The sequence below is a fragment of the Solanum tuberosum genome, unplaced genomic scaffold (genome assembly GCF_000226075.1).
Source record: "Solanum tuberosum cultivar DM 1-3 516 R44 unplaced genomic scaffold, SolTub_3.0 scf00008, whole genome shotgun sequence".
NCBI classification, from domain to species: domain Eukaryota; kingdom Viridiplantae; phylum Streptophyta; class Magnoliopsida; order Solanales; family Solanaceae; genus Solanum; species Solanum tuberosum.
In genome coordinates this window covers 3,094,565-3,112,494 of record NW_006238934.1, presented here as the reverse complement: position 1 = coordinate 3,112,494, position 17,930 = coordinate 3,094,565, and the positions used below count along the sequence as shown (strand labels likewise).

Here is a 17,930-nt window from a genome sequence, read left to right as displayed (position 1 = left end):
AAATATATATATATATATATATATATATATCTCCAATTATTTTGATCCTTTTATTTAATGCCATAAGTTATTTTTTAACTTTCATGTCATTTTCATACCTTTAATATTTATAGCGAAGTGTGAGCAATTCCAAAGTCTTTTTCCTTAAAAAAGGTAAATAAAAGAGTTAAATAATGTGCTTATAATATAAATAATCTTTTTCTAAAAAGACAATAATGTCCTTGTCAATTGTCATTATTATATTTTCTAAGGCCAGTAACACTTCATAATGCCCAGAAAATTAGGACAATTTTCCTTCCACTATTGCATTTTATATTTGCATAAATAAACCCTTTTAATGGAAGATCCACTTTTTATGGTCATCACTTGCTAAATCTTCACAACCAGATTTTTCTTTTCTTTAATATTCTTTCATCAACCATACCACTTGTATTAATTCTATTGGATTATACTCCATGCGTAGAGTAAAAATTAAACTTTATCAGTTCTGAATTTATCAAATGAATCAAATATTTATATTTATTTAATAATTTTTTTAAATATAAATACAATGATAAAAGTTGTCGAGTTTATTCGAATTCGTAACTAATACTCTCCCTCCTCTCTAGATTATACTGAAGTCGTTTGGTGTGAGGTTCTAAGATATAATAATCCTATGAATAAAATATAGGATTATTTTATCTTACGTTTGGTTGGAGGTATTTCACAGTCTTGGGATTAATTATCCCACTACTTATACTTTAGTGATGGAATAAGTTATCACATATATATGGTGGAATATCTTATCACAAGATAGTTATCCCGAAATAATTAATCTCATAATAACCTGTTCCCAATCAAACGACCCCTAAATACATTATTGACCCCAACTTGTATAAAGTTGATGCATAGTTATTAGTATTTCTTTTGTTTCAATTTATTTGTTTTATTTTTTCTTTTAATCCGTTTAAAAAATGTTTCTTTTCCTCTCTTTTTTTTATTAGCAAGTTTCTAATTCAAAAATTCCTCGTGACATGTTTAAAGGGAATGTATTTTTTTTGTTAGCAACTTTATATATAAATTTTTTACGTGATGTGTTTAATATAGTGATACTTGTTACTATTTACTTTGTTAAACTCTGTTTCTAATTAAAATAAAACAAATAAATTGAAACGGAACGGATATTATTTTATTATGCAACAAAGTGTGTGCAGAATTCCATACTAATAGAGTTTTCTCACTCCAATTATAACACTGTATATTACTATCTCTCCATTATTCTTGGCTTTGTAGTGATCTGAATCAACCCATGTTTCCCACCTCTCCTTGTCTAAATTCTAACATGGGTTTGTACAAAAAACAGCCATTAGTTGGCACAAAGAAATCAACTTTATTGATTATGTGATTCTTGTCAATACATGCTGTCTAGTGGTTCTTGGTGAAATCATCATCAATGGAGGCTGTTCAGCTAATGGGGTTTGCTCTTACACTCTTCATTTCACTTTTTTCAGTTGTTTACAGCGTTACAGACCCTAATGACCTTGCCATTATCAATGAGTTCAAGAAAGGGTTAGAAAATTCTGAGCTTTTGGAATGGCCAGTTAATGGTGATGACCCTTGTGGTCCTCCAGCTTGGCCTCATATAATTTGTACTGGAAACAAAATTCAACAGATTCAAGTTATGGGGTTGGGGTTAAAAGGCCCTTTGCCTCAGAACTTTAATAAGTTGTCTAAATTGACTAATTTGGGGTTGCAAAAGAACAAATTTAGTGGAAAGTTACCATCTTTTGGTGGTTTGTCTGAGTTGCGCTATGCTTTCTTGGATTTCAACATGTTTGATAGTATTCCATTAGATTTCTTTAATGGGCTTGTGAGTTTAGAGGTGTTGGCATTGGATGATAATCCTTTGAATGCAACTACTGGTTGGGGTTTGCCTAATGAGTTGCAAAGTTCAGCTCAATTGACTAACTTGACTTTGATGAACTGTAATTTGGCTGGTTCTTTGCCTGAGTTTCTTGGAAATATGTCTTCTTTAGATGTATTGTTGTTGTCCAAGAATCGACTTTCGGGGACTATACCAGGTACTTTTAAGGATTCTGAGCTCAAAATGCTATGGTTGAATGATCAGTCTGGTGATGGCATGAGTGGTTCAATTGATGTGGTTTCAACAATGAGATCACTTACTAGTCTTTGGCTTCATGGGAACCATTTTTCAGGTAAAATTCCAAAGGAGATTGGTAATTTGACATATCTGCAGGATCTTAATGTTAATAGCAATGATCTTGTTGGTTTAATTCCTGAATCTTTAGCAAATATGTCATTAGGCCATCTTGATTTGAATAATAATCATTTTATGGGGCCAATACCAAATTTCAAAGCTATAAATGTTAGTTATCAATCTAACTCTTTTTGTCAAGCCAAAATTTGTGCACCTGAGGTTATGGCACTTTTAGAATTCCTTGATGAGTTGAATTATCCATCTAAACTTGTTGAATCATGGTCAGGAGATAATCCTTGTGACGGGCCGTGGTGGGGATTAAGTTGTGACATTAACCAAAAAGTTATTGTGATAAACTTGCCTAAGTCCAATCTTTCTGGTACCTTGAGTCCTTCAATTGCAAAATTAGATTCTCTTACTCATATTTATCTTGGATCTAACAATATTTCTGGTTCTATTCCATCTAGTTGGACTAGTTTGAAACATTTGGTTCTGCTTGATTTGAGTAATAACCACATTTCCCTTCCTCTGCCTGAATTTACTCCCCCCTTGAAACTCGTCCTGAGTGGAAATTCGTTACTGAACTCTAGTCCTCTTATAGCAAGCCCTTTGCAAAAGAATAGTACATCCACTTCTGTTTCACCCTCTTTGCCGACCAATAAGTCAAGCTCTTCCAAGTCTAACTTAGTCATTTTTGTGGTTCCTATTGCAAGTTTTGCACTTTTAGTTTCTTTTGCTATGCTACTATATGTTTACGTTCGAAAGAGGAGTATGGATAGGCACAAAGGTCCAACTTCTCTAGTGGTTCATCCTAGAGATCCTTCTGATTTGGATCGGATGGTCAAGATTGCAATTTCCGATGAAACTAAAGGAAGTCTTTCGATACTAACTGGAAGGGGTTCTTCTAGTATACACAGTGGTAAATACCCTGTGATGGAAGCTGGCAATTTGGTCATATCAGTTCAAGTACTTAGGGATGTAACCAAGAACTTTGCTCCAGAAAATGAACTCGGGCGTGGTGGTTTTGGAGTGGTTTATAAAGGAGAATTAGATGATGGAACAAAAATAGCTGTCAAAAGAATGGAGTCTGGAGTAATTAGCAGCAAAGCGTTGGATGAATTTCAATCTGAAATTTCTGTTCTTTCCAAAGTCAGACATAGGAATTTAGTGTCTCTGTTGGGATATTCTGTTGAAGGCAATGAACGGATTCTGGTTTATGAACACATGCCACAAGGTGCTCTTAGCACGCATCTTTTCAACTGGAAAAGCTTGAACTTAGAGCCTCTTTCGTGGAAGAGGAGGCTGAATATTGCATTAGATGTTGCTAGAGGAATGGAATATCTACATACATTGGCTCATCAGTGCTTCATACACAGAGATCTCAAGCCCTCAAATATCTTGCTGACTGATGATTTCCGAGCAAAAGTATCAGACTTTGGACTCGTGAAACCCGCCCCTAATGGAGAGAAGGGCTCTGTGGTCACCAAGCTAGCTGGAACTTTCGGATATTTAGCACCTGAATATGCGGGTAAACATTTCATTTCCTGTTCTTTTATTCCTAACATGACATTTTATTTTGTAAAACAGGAAACAGATGTTCTATTTGCCATTTGATGTTCTCTTTGGTATGAGTACAGTTACATAAAACTCAAATAGTTTAGTTACTGTTGTCTGTTTTGGGGTGGATAAGTTAAGGACTATAATAAATCTGTTCACCGATAAGATGATATTGAATATCAACTTTAGTGACTAATTCTTGTAGACACCTAGGATTTTCTTTAGATGATTCTGTCTTTTCCGTCTGCTGGTTTCCCAACTCATTTTGCCTGCTGTTTTAATACAGTTACTGGTAAAATCACCACTAAAGCCGATGTCTTTAGTTTCGGTGTTGTCCTTATGGAGTTGTTAACTGGATGGATGGCACTTGATGACGACAGACCAAATGAAAGCCAATACTTAGTTGCATGGTTCTGGAACATCAAATCCTCTAAAGAGAAACTTATTGCAGCAATCGATCCAGCTCTGGATGTGAAACAAGAGAGTACATTTGAGAGCATCTACACCGTTGCAGAACTTGCTGGTCACTGCACAGCAAGAGAGCCTGGCCAACGCCCTGACATGTCCCATGCTGTGAATGTGCTCTCCCCGCTCGTTGAGAAATGGAAGCCTCTTGAGGAAGATTCAGACGACGATTGTGGTATCGATTACAGTCTTCCACTCAATCAAATGGTCAAGGGCTGGCAAGAATCAGAAGGAAAAGACTTGAGTTGCGTCGACCTTGAAGACACTAAGGGTAGTATCCCCTCAAGGCCTACTGGATTTGCTGAGTCCTTTACATCAGTTGATGGTAGATGAGAAAAAAGGTACTGCACTACTTCTAGTGTAGTTGATCTGATATTCTTATTCAGTAAATGTGGATAGCATTTTTGTTTGTTTTTGTGTGATATTTTGATCCTGTTTTTTATCTATGCTTTCTTTCACTTTTATTTGTAGAAAATTTTACTCCAATGTATAGTCTTTTGAAGTTATGTGGGATGTAGATATGGTATAGTGATGATTGATGAATGAAAACTGTTTCCATGTGTAATTCTTTTACAAGATCTTTATTTCCATCAAAGTCTTTGAATGCAAGTTGCGCCCAGAGTCATTAGGCCGAGGGCATGTCTGCCTGGGTGTTACTCAAAAAGAATAATGTTCGTTATATATATATAGTCAATATAAAGACCATTTTTTTTTACTCTATCAGGTCATCTAAAGGATATCGACAGGTAAATCAAACCATCTTAAAATGTGAGATTTGTAATCTTGAGAATACGACATATTACTTGCTACAACAAGCAAATGTGACCTGATAGTGTAAAAATTCTTCATACCGACAATGTATGTGACATTTAACTATTTGAAAAAAGGAAGAAGATGCTTGAGGGAAGGGACCAGGTCCATGGTTGGAGTTACCAACTAGACTTTCCTTTTCAATTACAGCTAATATTAGCTTTAACTTACCTGTGGTACCATACACATACAGTATGGACCCTAAAGATTTGATGGGGATATTGACTTTATGTGTATTACAAACAAATGCTCTTTTAGTTATATTGTCATTTTCATAGGAGATAGGTGAAAAATAATGTACTTAATCGGTAACTGAAATACAAAAGATCTTTATAAGATCAGAGTAATATAGTGACTCATGAGGGATAAATTCATTCTCTCACACGAACAATTCACGTGCCACATAGGATCTTTCAGTCCTTTCTAAAAGTTGATTGATCCAATCCCTTAGTGGCTCTTTCAACCTATCGATAGCATATATATAAGTAGTATAATTTTTTTTATTTTATGATACGTTAAACGTAATGTGTACCTATAATTTAAATCATATATAGTAAAGATATTTATACATTGATCGGTTTGCTTGGTACAAATTTTTGTGCTAGTCCTCGTCACTTTACCTATGTTTTCTAACCCAATAAAATAACGAAGAAAAGTGATCAAAAAATTACTGGGAAACTATGTCCAATCATCAACAAAGAGTATTGCTACATTTTATATGTATCTTTTCATTTTTTTCAACTATTGATATCAAACTTTGTTCACATATTCAACGATCTATTTTGAACCAATTATCACATTGTTATTACGACAATCCACATGGGATGCATACGTATTATTATGATTAATTTATTGAAAGAAAATGTTTCATTCGATAAGTGGATCAAATTTGTTCTATTTATACAAATTTAAGCGCTTGAATATGTTCAAAGGTAAAAGGAGGACAACAATTTATGAAATATTCTACAACTTCATATAAAGGTTTTAATAGTATTTTTGGTACTATAGCTATTAATAAATTTTAATTTCCTTATACTATCTAACTAAATATATTTAATTTTTGATTACTTGAAATATGCATTTTTGATCCCCTTATTTGTTATTAATCACATTTAATTACTCGTGTATTATGTCAAACTTGTATTGTTAGTTGTTACTTTATAATTGAGGGTATCTCAATGTACTTATAAAAAATAGTCTAAACATAGCCTATTTTCGACATAAAAGGACCAAAAGCACACATTTCCAACTAATTACAAGTTAAATACATCAAATCATAACACACAAAGGACAAAAATCAGAATTTACATATAATTGAGGGACCAAAAGTGTTATTAACCCAAATATAAAACCCTATCTATAAATACCTTGCCTTCAGTCCTCAATCCTTCATCTCACAAAATTAGGGTTCTTTTGCTCTTAGCCGCCACCCCTTTTATTTTTGAATTGAGTTATGTTTATTTAGATTTATGGCAGATAACCTTGAACATGCTTTCTTTATTTTTTCATAATTTTACATGATTATGGGTAGCACAAGGATTAATGTGAAACAAATAAGTGATATGTGAAGAACATTGGAGAATTCAAAGAGTTAGTTGTTAGGAAGAAAACACTTTGTGTTTCTCGTGAATCCTTCGGCTATCCATAATCATGTTGAATGTGTGACTTGAAATTTTCTTGTGTTAGTAAATAAAGAAAGCATGGTTTGAGGTAAATGCTAATTTAATCTTTGAGTATGTTCACATATTTGCATTAGTCATATTGTTCGTTAACTTTTTTTGAAGATCCAATCGCTACTTGTACTTTGATTATCGTATTATTTTGTGTTAGTGTCTGTTGATTCTAGAATGTTTAGTCAATTTTTCATGAACTTTTCCTTGTCAAGCACATAGTGTTGTGAGTTTCCATGACCTTTGAATTAGGCTATCTTTATTTGTGTTTTGGTGTATTATCTAGAGCATGCTTGCTTTATTTTCTCTTCATTTTGCATGGTTGTGGGTTGCTGTAGGATTGATGTGAAACAAAGAGGTTAGATGTGAAGAATCATTGTGAGATAGTTTAATGTGTGTACCAAAGAAAACGCTTTTATGTTTCACAAATCCTTCAGCAATCCATAACTATGTTAATGTTGGGACTAAGAATTTTCTTGTTCTCAAGTGGTGCAAAATAAAGCAAGCATGGCTTTAGGTAATTGCTAAAAGTATTGAGTATGTCTATGCACCCTTTATATCGATGCTTAGTTGTTAAAGATAGCTCAACCTATACCTGTAATAATGCGTTAGCTTCTTTGTAGTTGTATTGTTATGAACCAGACACTATAGTATAATGTTGTAGCTAATTATTTTTTTTTGGGTGAATGGAGATAAGTTTAAGTATATCTGAAATCTAAACTACATGTCAAAGTGCAAATGATCAATATTGTTTTGCAAATACTACTCATTTGCTTGCTTGGTATGCAGGATTCCGATATTTTGGCAGGTTGATGTTCCAACTAGAGGGAGAGAGAGCAAGAAAACACTTAACATATATAGGACATTGCCATTTTATATAGAGTATTGCAAATGTTGTTCATGATGTATGTAACACTTGGGTATTGTATATCCCATGTTTTGCTGTATGTAGCGCCTTCTTGGCGCGATTGATAATGCTTGACAATAATGTAAATGGATTTTTTGATATATAATTTGCTTGTTCTTCATTATACTTTCTTTTCTATGTGGGGGTTTAAAGATTCTTGTGAAGATGTGCTTTCACTAGCATTATGTTCACTGCTCGTCACTACCACAACCACCATCTGCTGTTGTTAACGATCACTATCACCAATCATCACCAATACACACAGCCAACCATCGTTGTCACTTCTACCACCACCTTCACTAGCTACCACTGCGAATGTGAATTTGAATGGATAAATGGGTTATTATTTACTGTGGTGGATGCAATTATATAGCTGTGGGTTTGTTTAAACTCAATACTTTTGATGAAAATGTTTGATTTATATAAAATACAAGAAATTATAGTGATTTTAACTAATTGTACCACAAGTTCAATTCTAAAATACTAAATTTAAATTGTAAATCCACCTCTGATTGTTTACCCAGCACAAAAGTTATACAAAGAATAATAGTACAGTCTACCCAATTCTTACCAAATTCTAATTTCTTTATTTGTTTACTTATAATTTATCTAATTAATCCAAACAAAACTAATTAAAGTTTTATCACTTCAATAACTTTGATATATGAATGAATATTTTTTCTCCAAATATGTTGACAAGGTTTGTGAACTAATTTTACCAAACATTAACAATTCCAAGTAGTTTTTTTTCCTACTAAGGATTTTTCCATGTAGGTAGGGTTAATGGGATAAATGAAAAGGAGATTAGTTAACAACCAAAGATAAAGTAAAAAGTTTGGATAAAGAATTAAACAGAAACTCCTGCTCAAAACTTGACAAAAAGAAAGCAATATTTCTTCAGATCTTTCTCTACAAAAACTGTCCTCACAGATAATAAAAATACTTGAATCTCTTGTATCTGAAACTAACAATAAATGCAGTATTATAATCTCTACATGTTCTTTCAATAACCCCGGCACTCTTCCAAGCTGCAAATGGGGGATTTGGAGGAGCCTCAAATTCAAAGTGTATAAATCTGCAAATTATGAAGAACTAATGAGGTCGTATATTCAAAGATGATATTCACATTTAAAAGAGATGGAAACTGAAGCCTAGCAGGAAACTATAAAAGGACTCATCTTTTCGTATAAGAAAGTAGACTCGGTATTACACTTTGCACTATTAAAATAACGTCTTGTTTCTAATACAAAACTCTGCATCAGTCTCGACTTTGATAACTATGCATGACAAAACCCTACATTATCCATAACAAAAATTACAACACATAACTAGTCCGTGAATGATACAATCACATATACATTCAAGTATATGTGAAGGTCAAGCCAATTTATAATTGTGTGTGTAGTATATAACACTACGCACTAAACAATCTGTGTATCATTTTAAAATTGAAGACAAAAGAAGTGTGTGCACCCGTGTCATGCACCTGCATATTCTTGTCACAAAGCCACATCCACGGCTAAGTATCTGTAATCTAATCAGTGGATCACCATAAAGAGTGAGCAACTTTACGTAAGAGTACAGGTATCTGAAGGATTTTCCTATCTACTCTAAGGAGTTGGAAAAGAACGGGGGAGGAAAATGCTTTACAGTAAAATATCTGCAAAAGGTTGCCTTGTCCAGAAAAAGAATATTCACAGCCATATCAAATTAGACTTTAAAAAGACTTAAAGAAGCGACCAATGATGATTTCCTAAAATTTTCAAATTGAGTGTCTTATCAGTACAGAGAACCCAGTACCACTAAAAGAGTTAAAGAGTCCATGCATTTGTCACTGCTAGTAAAATAACATGATCTGGACAACATTTCACCATGCAACAAGGATTTACAGAAAAATGACACACAGGCCCATGTATTTTAGCTATCACTGCTAGTGAAATAATCATGATCTGCAGAATGGACTACCACCCAAAAAAGGGTTAAAACAAAAAAGACACGTACAGGTATTTTAGTTATCAATGTTTGCAGCTCCTTGTTATTGATAAGGATCAAAGCTTCCAAGTACTATTGTTTTGAAAGTGTTCTATACAACTTTCAAAAGTAGCAAGATTCCCCATCAGATGGATAACAATAACAGTACTTCAATATTTTCTTTTACAACAAGTATTTCAACAAGTTATTTTACTTCAGTCCCCTATGTATTCCATAAGCCATGCAATATAATAGGTACCCATTGAATTGGTTTCTGTCCTAACAACCACTCAATAAAAAGCCACCTCATTTTAATTATAACAAGAATACATAAGGTAAAACCAAATAAAGATGCAAAATCTCTTTAAAGATGGAGAGCATAAGATACCAGCATATCTAGGTGATACTAAATTCAAGTTGACCTGATCAACTGCCTCCCTTCTGCTTGAGTGTTATCTTGTCTCCCAAGCTAAGAGCAATTCCTTGGGTTTTGCTCCTTATCCTGATGTAGCCGCTTAGCTTACTATCTGCTTGTTTCTCAATGCTTACATTCACCAAAGCATCCTCGCCAAACACACTCTTTGCATACAAGTTAGCAGCGAGAAACCCGCATTCCCCTTCCAAAGCAGACCTGGAATCATGCATGAAAGCGCATATACGTGTCAACCAAGCCATGCATCACCAGGACAAATAATATTGCTCAATATATCCAGATCAGTAACAGAACAAAATGAACTGAAAGGCCATTCTGGAGCTTGAATACATTATTTAGAAACTCATTCGAAGCAGTTCAATTACATCTAACAGTAAAAAAACAGCGGTAAAATAAAGAAACTAAACTAGTTCCTGTAATAATAAACTACGCTTTCTTTTCTTTTTTTATTAATTAAGAGGTGGTAAAACATCAAGAAGATGCAAGAAGTTACATAGAGAAATAGGTGATAACTCCAGAACAACAAAACACAGTTAGGGTCTGTGAGTTAAAACCTAAAGCAAAAACTCAAGGCTATGCAATGATAAACTACTATTTCAACTAAAAATAACGTGTATGATCCAATTTTAAAAAGTTTACTAATTTTCCCGTGATAAAGTAACTTGTGCTATCCAACTTCAAATTCTTTCATGATTTCTGAATATACACCAAAATAAAACATGTAATAATTGGAATAGCCAAATTTCCCCTGATACACACTGTTCTCACGATGACTAGGTATAATTTGGTAAGCTCCTAGGTCTATACAGCAACCATAATACCAGTGGTTCTTAGATTCTAAAGGTCGCTAAGAAGAGTAGTCCTAAACTCAGTCTTATGCAAACACCATCATATACATGACAAATCAATTCAAGTACTTCCACATTTTCATGCAGGACAAACTCATATTCTTGGTAGTCCGTATACATCAAAGTACATCAATTTATCTATAATGGAAAATAATAAGCACCAATCAAACACAATTTGTTTGTCATCGATATTGAAGTTCTAAGTTTTATACAGCACAATAATCCTGTGGCTACAAGTCCCCCCTTTTCTCTTACATATGTAGTCTCCAAAATTGTCTCAAAACAAGTTTCATGTATCACAACTTTGGACTATAGTACTATACAAAATAGAAAATGATAATAATCTAGAACAAGATGGTATGGACATCAATAAATACATCAAAATCAGTAAAGGCATACATAACAACCAAGTACAACTTTCCACACTTAAAGGCAAACAGATAACTTACAGCGCAGTAAGGCACTTCATGTTGGTTGATTTGATTATATGGTCAAGAAAATCTTTTTCATCTTGAATGACAGTGTTGACAGCAACCTGCAATTTAGAAAGCTAGTGGCTCATTCTCAAGTGCTTATAAATATAATTCATGTAGTAATTGCTCCACTATTTTCATGGTAAGACATACAAGAGACTACTCCAAAGTTTAGATGCCAAGCAGAGCATTGATTAAATCAATTTACCCCATAAGCAGATCAAGATTTACAACATTAACAAGTCGTTTTTAAAACATTAATAACCTATAGAAGTATTTAGTAAACCTATGTGTAACCTACACTATGATGCCACATAAACCACACCATAAGATTGGAAGTCATCAAAAACAACAAAAACTATACCCAGTTTTACTTTCTAATTTTCCAACTCAAAATGAATAGTATACTAGGACAGAAAGAACTATTTGATGGTGGTAAAGAGTCAAGGAATAGCTTACCTTGTTTTCCCACTCAAATTCTGCCCACATGGTTCTAAAAGCAGCATCACTGCACACTGCAGGGGATATATAATCCATGATGTCAATATGAATGTCATTTAGCACAACCACCATCCGGTCAAACACATTCGACGTCTCATAAACAATGTTCCCAAAAATGACGCCAGTCTCAGTTGAGGACACCTTGATGTTTGCTTTTATCTGTTTGCTCGACTCAGGAGCTAGAGTATAATTCTGTGGACGCTCAACAAGTTTAAGATCACCCATAGTTGCCAATTCCAAACATAAATTCTGGAGGGTCTCTTTAGTTCTATTAATAACTGTCACATCCAGGACAATATCATAATGATGAACTGTCACATATGCTTCAGCATAAACAGGGTCGCTAAATCCTGTTAGTTGCAGAACCCGGTTTAGTTTATTAGCATCAGTCTCATCTTTTACAAATTCTCCAGTGGCACGCTTCAAATCATCTTGGACTGCATCTTCCAACTCCAGCTGACTCATGCCCTGGAAAACAGAAAAAATTTAGGACATGGAAGAACAAATATCACCCTGCATTGAAGCACCAAAGAATCAAACACCAGCTCTAATTGATGAGCTCTGTCATTAAGTAGAAACTACTTAAGAAACATAATTTTGAGGAAAACAGAAACAATTCAAATGCAAATGTTTGAGTTAAACTCATTGTTGTTCATTTTGGTACATCATCATCACCCCTCCTCTTCCCTGGATCACAATAAGCTAATTTAGTGTGGAGAGATCTGCACTCTTGAATCTTGACTATAGTCATTCATAAAAAATTGAAGTCCCAGCTAGTAATTCATATTCAATCAAATTTTTGACATTGATGCTGAAGGAAACTTATGCAATGTAATATGCATGACTCTCTTAATGTGATTGAAATAGTAGTCAAAGAAACAAAAAGTATGACTTAAAAGCTCTGGAAAAGCTGGAATAAAATGTTGAAAATAGCACTTAAAGAACATTTCTCAGAAGGCTTGAGACAGTAAAGGTGGCAAGGTGAGACAAAATAGCAAAAGAAACCTGCATCCGTGCAAGGCCCACACAGCACAAAGAAGACACCATTGAGATTACACAAAGAAAACCTCATAATACAATTTTATGGTCAGCTAAGAATTTTTTTTGATGGACGAATAAATACTTCCAATCAATTTTTAACCCAAATGGGACTTAATTTATTGTTATTTTTTTCAACCCCTTCCCCAGAAGCTCCCACCTTTGCTCCCTTGTTCAGCTAAGATAATTCTTTTTATTCTTCTCACATATATATAAACTGAAATGTGAGAAAATAGCTACAGGCGACCTCCATGTTAATCAACCAAATACTGTTCAGATAGAAGATACTTTCTTTCCTTTTTTGATAATGTACTGAAATGTTCAGATAGAAGGTACTTACCCTCCTACTCTTCAAATGGTAGAAATCAATGAGGTCATCAGGCTGAGAATGAGAAATTTGAGCCTTTGCTTTGATCTCTTCTGTCTCTCGCATCTGCTTATCAGAAAGCATTTTAACAAAACTCTCATGGCAAGAATTCAACCAGATCTTCCTGACCTCATTGCCAGTATTACATAGCAATCTTACACACAGAACCATCCTATCATAGGAATCATTATCAATTGGGTGTGGAAGAGCTGAAGACTGCCCTAGCTGTATCATTGAGACAATGATCAGTAAAGCATTAGTTGTTGCTTTGTTCACTTCAACTTTGGATGGTTGGACTTCTTCCAATCTCAAAATAAGCTTAGTCAGGGTGCAAGCAACAACTGCCCCAAGGAAGAAATCACCAGTTAGCAGGAGAGATCTCAGATTTCCAGCGGTCAAAGATCCTTGAACTACTGTAGGAGGTGAAAAAGCAGTTTCAGAGGCAGCACTTTGAGTAGCATATGTCCCATCAGCAAGGACAGCAGGTCTTCTAGATGAAACAGTAGTGGAGTTTATTTGCTGAGACTTTTTCGAAGAATCATTAGCTTCGCCTTCCTCAGAAGCTGAATAAAATGGTAGGTCTCCAAGGCACTGTTTGATAGTTGCAATGCCACTCTCAACTTCAGAAAGAGATATACAATACTCTCCAATAATCCAAAGGGCACATGAACAAACACGTGCAGCACGAATTTGGTAGAAAGTATCCAGTAGTCTTGTAACAATGGAAACCCTTAATTTTGGATTTGTTTCAATAATCTCACGGACAAAAACAACCACATCAATTGCAGAAGCGACATTGTTATCTCCCAAGAAGTCCATCAACAGATGGACTACTGTGCTTGCGACTTCCGGAAACTTCACAGCACATGAATGAATGGCTTGGATAAGCATTTGACGGTACTCACCATTCTTCTCAAGTTCACCGCTCTGGGTTTTCATGACTTCTTTCTTAAGTGTGAGAACAACCTCATTGATATTCCGGGGAGTGATCAACTCAAGAACAATGTCAAGTGTTTTTCTCCTGATGTCAAGATTAGGGCTTGAGAGCGCTCTGAGGACATCCATTATCATATCAACCATGATCTCCCTATGAGAAGATTTCAATTCATTCAGTCTATCAAGCACGATAAGCTTCACATTGTTGTCACTCTGAGACTGTAGAAGTTGACAATAGGTATTGGCTGCAGCTCTTATAGCAGTTGGGGCAGAAGACAAAGAAACAAGAGTTCCAGCACATTCATAGACAACAGCAGCAGAAGGGGAATTGAGCAGTGATATAATTATCTTGATGTACTTCCCTTTCTCCCCTTTGTTTGTCCTGCAAACTTTACGGACCAAATCCAAGACAACCATTTGAAGTAAGTCACCCCAATCAGATACTCTATCAACATGGGTCAAGAGGTAATTGATAGCACGTTCCTGAGCACATTGGAAAAGCATCAAAAATGCATTCCTTTTAGCTGACGGATCCTGCTCTGTGGTAAGAACGTTCTCAATCTTTTCTGGTGCATCTGCCAGAAGTTGCTCACCCTGTGGAAGCTTGTAAACAGCCATCACAGCAAGTATTGCATTCCGGCGAACATACGGATGCCGGTGCTCCAAGTTGCTCATAATAGATGGAATCAGAGGTTCAATTATATCAACCTCATTTAGCCGGCAAAGGAATCTCAAAGTTACTCCACGAATGTACTCATTTGGATGCTGCAAATTATTCCTCAAGTTCTGACAAATTAGGATCATTTCAGGAAGCACACGCCCCTTAGAATCGGTCTTCTCAATAATCTCCAAATACAGAAGCAGCAGCTTTTGAATCGTGTGATCTTCAGAGGGCAAGACATATCTAATAATAGTAATAAACAGATGGGGTAGGGTTTCACCATTCAACAAAAGCATGACAGCTTTCTTCATGGCATCAACCTTGGCAGGAACATCGCTCCCTTCAAGAGCTTCCTTGATCTCATTGGCAAGAGCTGGAGTGCCCTTATCAAAGTGTATCAGCAAAGAACAGGACTTCTCCATTTTATTCTAGTTAGCTTACCTGAAAACTTAAAAGTACCCCATAAGTTCCAAGATAACATATTATAACTTCGACAAAGGAGAACAAAGTTGCAACAATCACAAAAAAAACCCAACTTTTGTTTAGTTGAACCAGTTAATATACCCTTAAGCAGTCCTATATAAAGAACTACTAATACAACATCGATTCTTTGATTATAATACAATAAATCCATTCAAAAGAGGGCTTCAAACCGCAAAACTATCCAAAAGACAGGAAATAATGCATAAATGAAGCTCCTCCTTATAAGAATTAATGAAATCGCATAAAAAAAAAAAAACTTTAAACAATGTTTACTAGATTCATAAAAGTGTATTACCAGCCGAACAAAGGAGGTTAGGCGATTCAATCACTACAACCTAATGCCAGATAAAATTCTTCCACAACTCACATCAATACTCAATCACACTGCCGCAACAAAAACACAAGCAAAATGTGACCAATCACTCAATCTCTCAACAATGCCTCAATTCCAAATTGAACCTTACTCAATATAAATAAGGCATCCATCAAACTCTATCCTCAGAATCAAATTAAATCATACAAATGAACCACCGATCACTTTATATCTCAGTAACAAAACCACAAAATGCACAATCTTACTCTCAGCTCAGAAATAGGCCGATCTAACCTAATCACAATTGGTTCCAAGACTCAGATCATGTACAATACATGTTTATACATCAAAATGAACAAATATATCAGTATACATCACGCCTGAATCTACCGACGGCAGTATAATTGAACAAAACTGTTACCGGTAGACCTAATAATCAAATTTCGTAATGCAAGCAGACTTACATAGGCAAAATCGAGCAGAGAACAGATCTAGAACGAGAAACAAAAGCGTAATTGATCTAATCAAAGAAGAAGATGAGATAAGAAATAGAACTTACCAGATTGAAGGCAGAAATGGTGGGATCAAAGTGAAGAGAAATTTGTAGAGAGGAATTTGTGGGTTTTGGGGGGCGGAGGAGAGAAAATGGGGTGGAATTTTAAGAAAAGAGAAAATTTTGGTGTCTTCTTTCTCAGATCTGCGAGATCCGCAGAGTGAGTAAAATGTTGTAATGCTACAAGTCTGGAGCAAAGCTACAAGTAGATAGAGAAAACGGAAAATATATGGAAAGGCTTAATTAATAGTCTTAGTGACATTTTTTATTTTGTTAGATTTAAATTATGTAAATTTCGATTAATAATTTAAAAGTATATTTTATTAAATTAATATGGGAAAAATAAAATTTGTATTAAAGAATAGTTTGTTACTATTGGTATTGTTGATTATTTTTTTATAAGATCGTGTATGTTTGAAAATTTTGTAATAACATGAAATTTCGCAAAACATTTTGTTTATTAAAAGAATATGGGGGTATGTGATTTATTATTGTAGCGCTTTAAAATATTTTGGTACCTTGAGTTATGGTGTGCTAAAACATTGTGCGAGAGGTTAAATTTGTTAAATAGTCTTTATAATTTTATGAGATTTTCATGTCCATGTGACAATTATAACTTCTAAAATTCAAATAATTAAAACTTCAAGTTTAAAATCAACAGCTATATAATTAATTATTTCTAAGTTCAAATACTCATGGACAATGTTTTTTTATTTTTTATGCTCACAAGAACCTTGTGTGCTCTATTTATGCACTCAAAGCTTCGCATTTCACTAGCATGAATTTTGTTTATTGAATTGCATTTTACATGTTATTGACCAACTTCAATTGCCTATCGTGTAAATTAATTATATGTTATTTTGGTATGCAGCAAATTTGTATCAAAAAGAAGCATACTAGACAAGTTAATGTCAATAAATCAGAAAGAATGTTGTGAAGAGGTATCTAGGACTATAACTAGGCATAACTATCCGTTTAACTTCATCAAACATACAAGAATTGCCGATATTCATGTTTTTTTGAATCTCATTATTAATTTTTTTTTATGAATCATTACAAAAGTTGACGTTATTAAATTGTACGAGAATCATAAAGAAATAGTCTAAAATGAACTTTTGCATGTATTCCTAGTAAAAAATATATGATATATGATTTGTGAACTTTGATCACATCCTTTAATGATTATAGGTGTGTTATTATGCTAATACAAATTGAATTTTACGAGAGTTTTTGATCACTTTAAAAATGCACATTATAATAAAGACATAGCAAATAGATTGATAAAACATTTTAAGTTGATGAAATCTTTACTTTGCTATAGAAAGTTTATACATAGGAAATAGCAATTATTTAAACACCTCATTTCGTATCCAATATATCGTTTAGAGCACATGAGTCGTTATTAATTGCCTTATTAATTACTTCCTCTGTTCTAATTTATGTGATATATTTCGGATTTCGAGATTCAAATAAGTCTATTTTTTATCGTAATTTTTTCATATATCTTTTTATTATTTTGAATTATCAATTATTAAGACTTATAGTACTTTTTATGTAGTTTACAAATATATAAATTTCATTTTAAAAATTTTGAAGATTCCATGAACAAATTCTCGGTCAAACTTAAACTGTTTGACTCTTAAAAAGCGAAATGTGTCACATAAATTGGGACAGAAGGAGTACAAGATATTATGGTGATGATAATGAAAATTCATACACTATTAATTAGAAAATTTGATTTTGAACC

At 34.1% G+C, this 17,930-nt stretch overlaps 2 protein-coding genes and 1 non-coding gene across 4 annotated transcripts; 2 read left to right on the top strand and 1 right to left on the bottom strand.

Moving 5' to 3' along the window:
- The first annotated feature begins 1,213 nt into the window (after positions 1 to 1,213).
- LOC102585650 (receptor-like kinase TMK3) lies at positions 1,214 to 4,790 on the top strand. The gene is made up of 2 exons (XM_006339104.2): positions 1,214 to 3,725; positions 4,041 to 4,790. Exons 1-2 carry the CDS (start codon positions 1,433 to 1,435, stop codon positions 4,550 to 4,552), a joined length of 2,805 nt encoding a protein of 934 aa, XP_006339166.1. The 5' UTR covers positions 1,214 to 1,432; the 3' UTR covers positions 4,553 to 4,790.
- Positions 4,791 to 6,532: 1,742 nt separating this feature from the next.
- MIR6027 (microRNA MIR6027) lies at positions 6,533 to 6,697 on the top strand. The gene has a single exon (NR_127146.1). It is a non-coding gene; the product is annotated as a microRNA MIR6027 (primary transcript).
- A 1,756-nt stretch (positions 6,698 to 8,453) lies between these two features.
- On the bottom strand, positions 8,454 to 16,401 carry LOC102585088 (coatomer subunit beta-1-like). 2 transcript variants are annotated; one of them, XM_006339102.2, is made up of 6 exons: positions 16,190 to 16,401; positions 13,211 to 15,275; positions 11,791 to 12,300; positions 11,308 to 11,393; positions 9,966 to 10,208; positions 8,454 to 8,681 (listed from the first exon to the last, which is right to left on the bottom strand). In XM_006339102.2, the coding sequence occupies exons 2-5, from the start codon at positions 15,254 to 15,256 to the stop codon at positions 10,004 to 10,006; spliced, it is 2,847 nt and encodes a 948-aa protein (XP_006339164.1). In that variant the 5' UTR covers positions 15,257 to 15,275; positions 16,190 to 16,401; the 3' UTR covers positions 8,454 to 8,681; positions 9,966 to 10,003. The 2 variants fall into 2 exon arrangements, with proteins under 2 accessions (XP_006339164.1, XP_006339165.1); XM_006339103.2 differs by having other exon boundaries at positions 10,000 to 10,208.
- Positions 16,402 to 17,930: the final 1,529 nt, after the last annotated feature.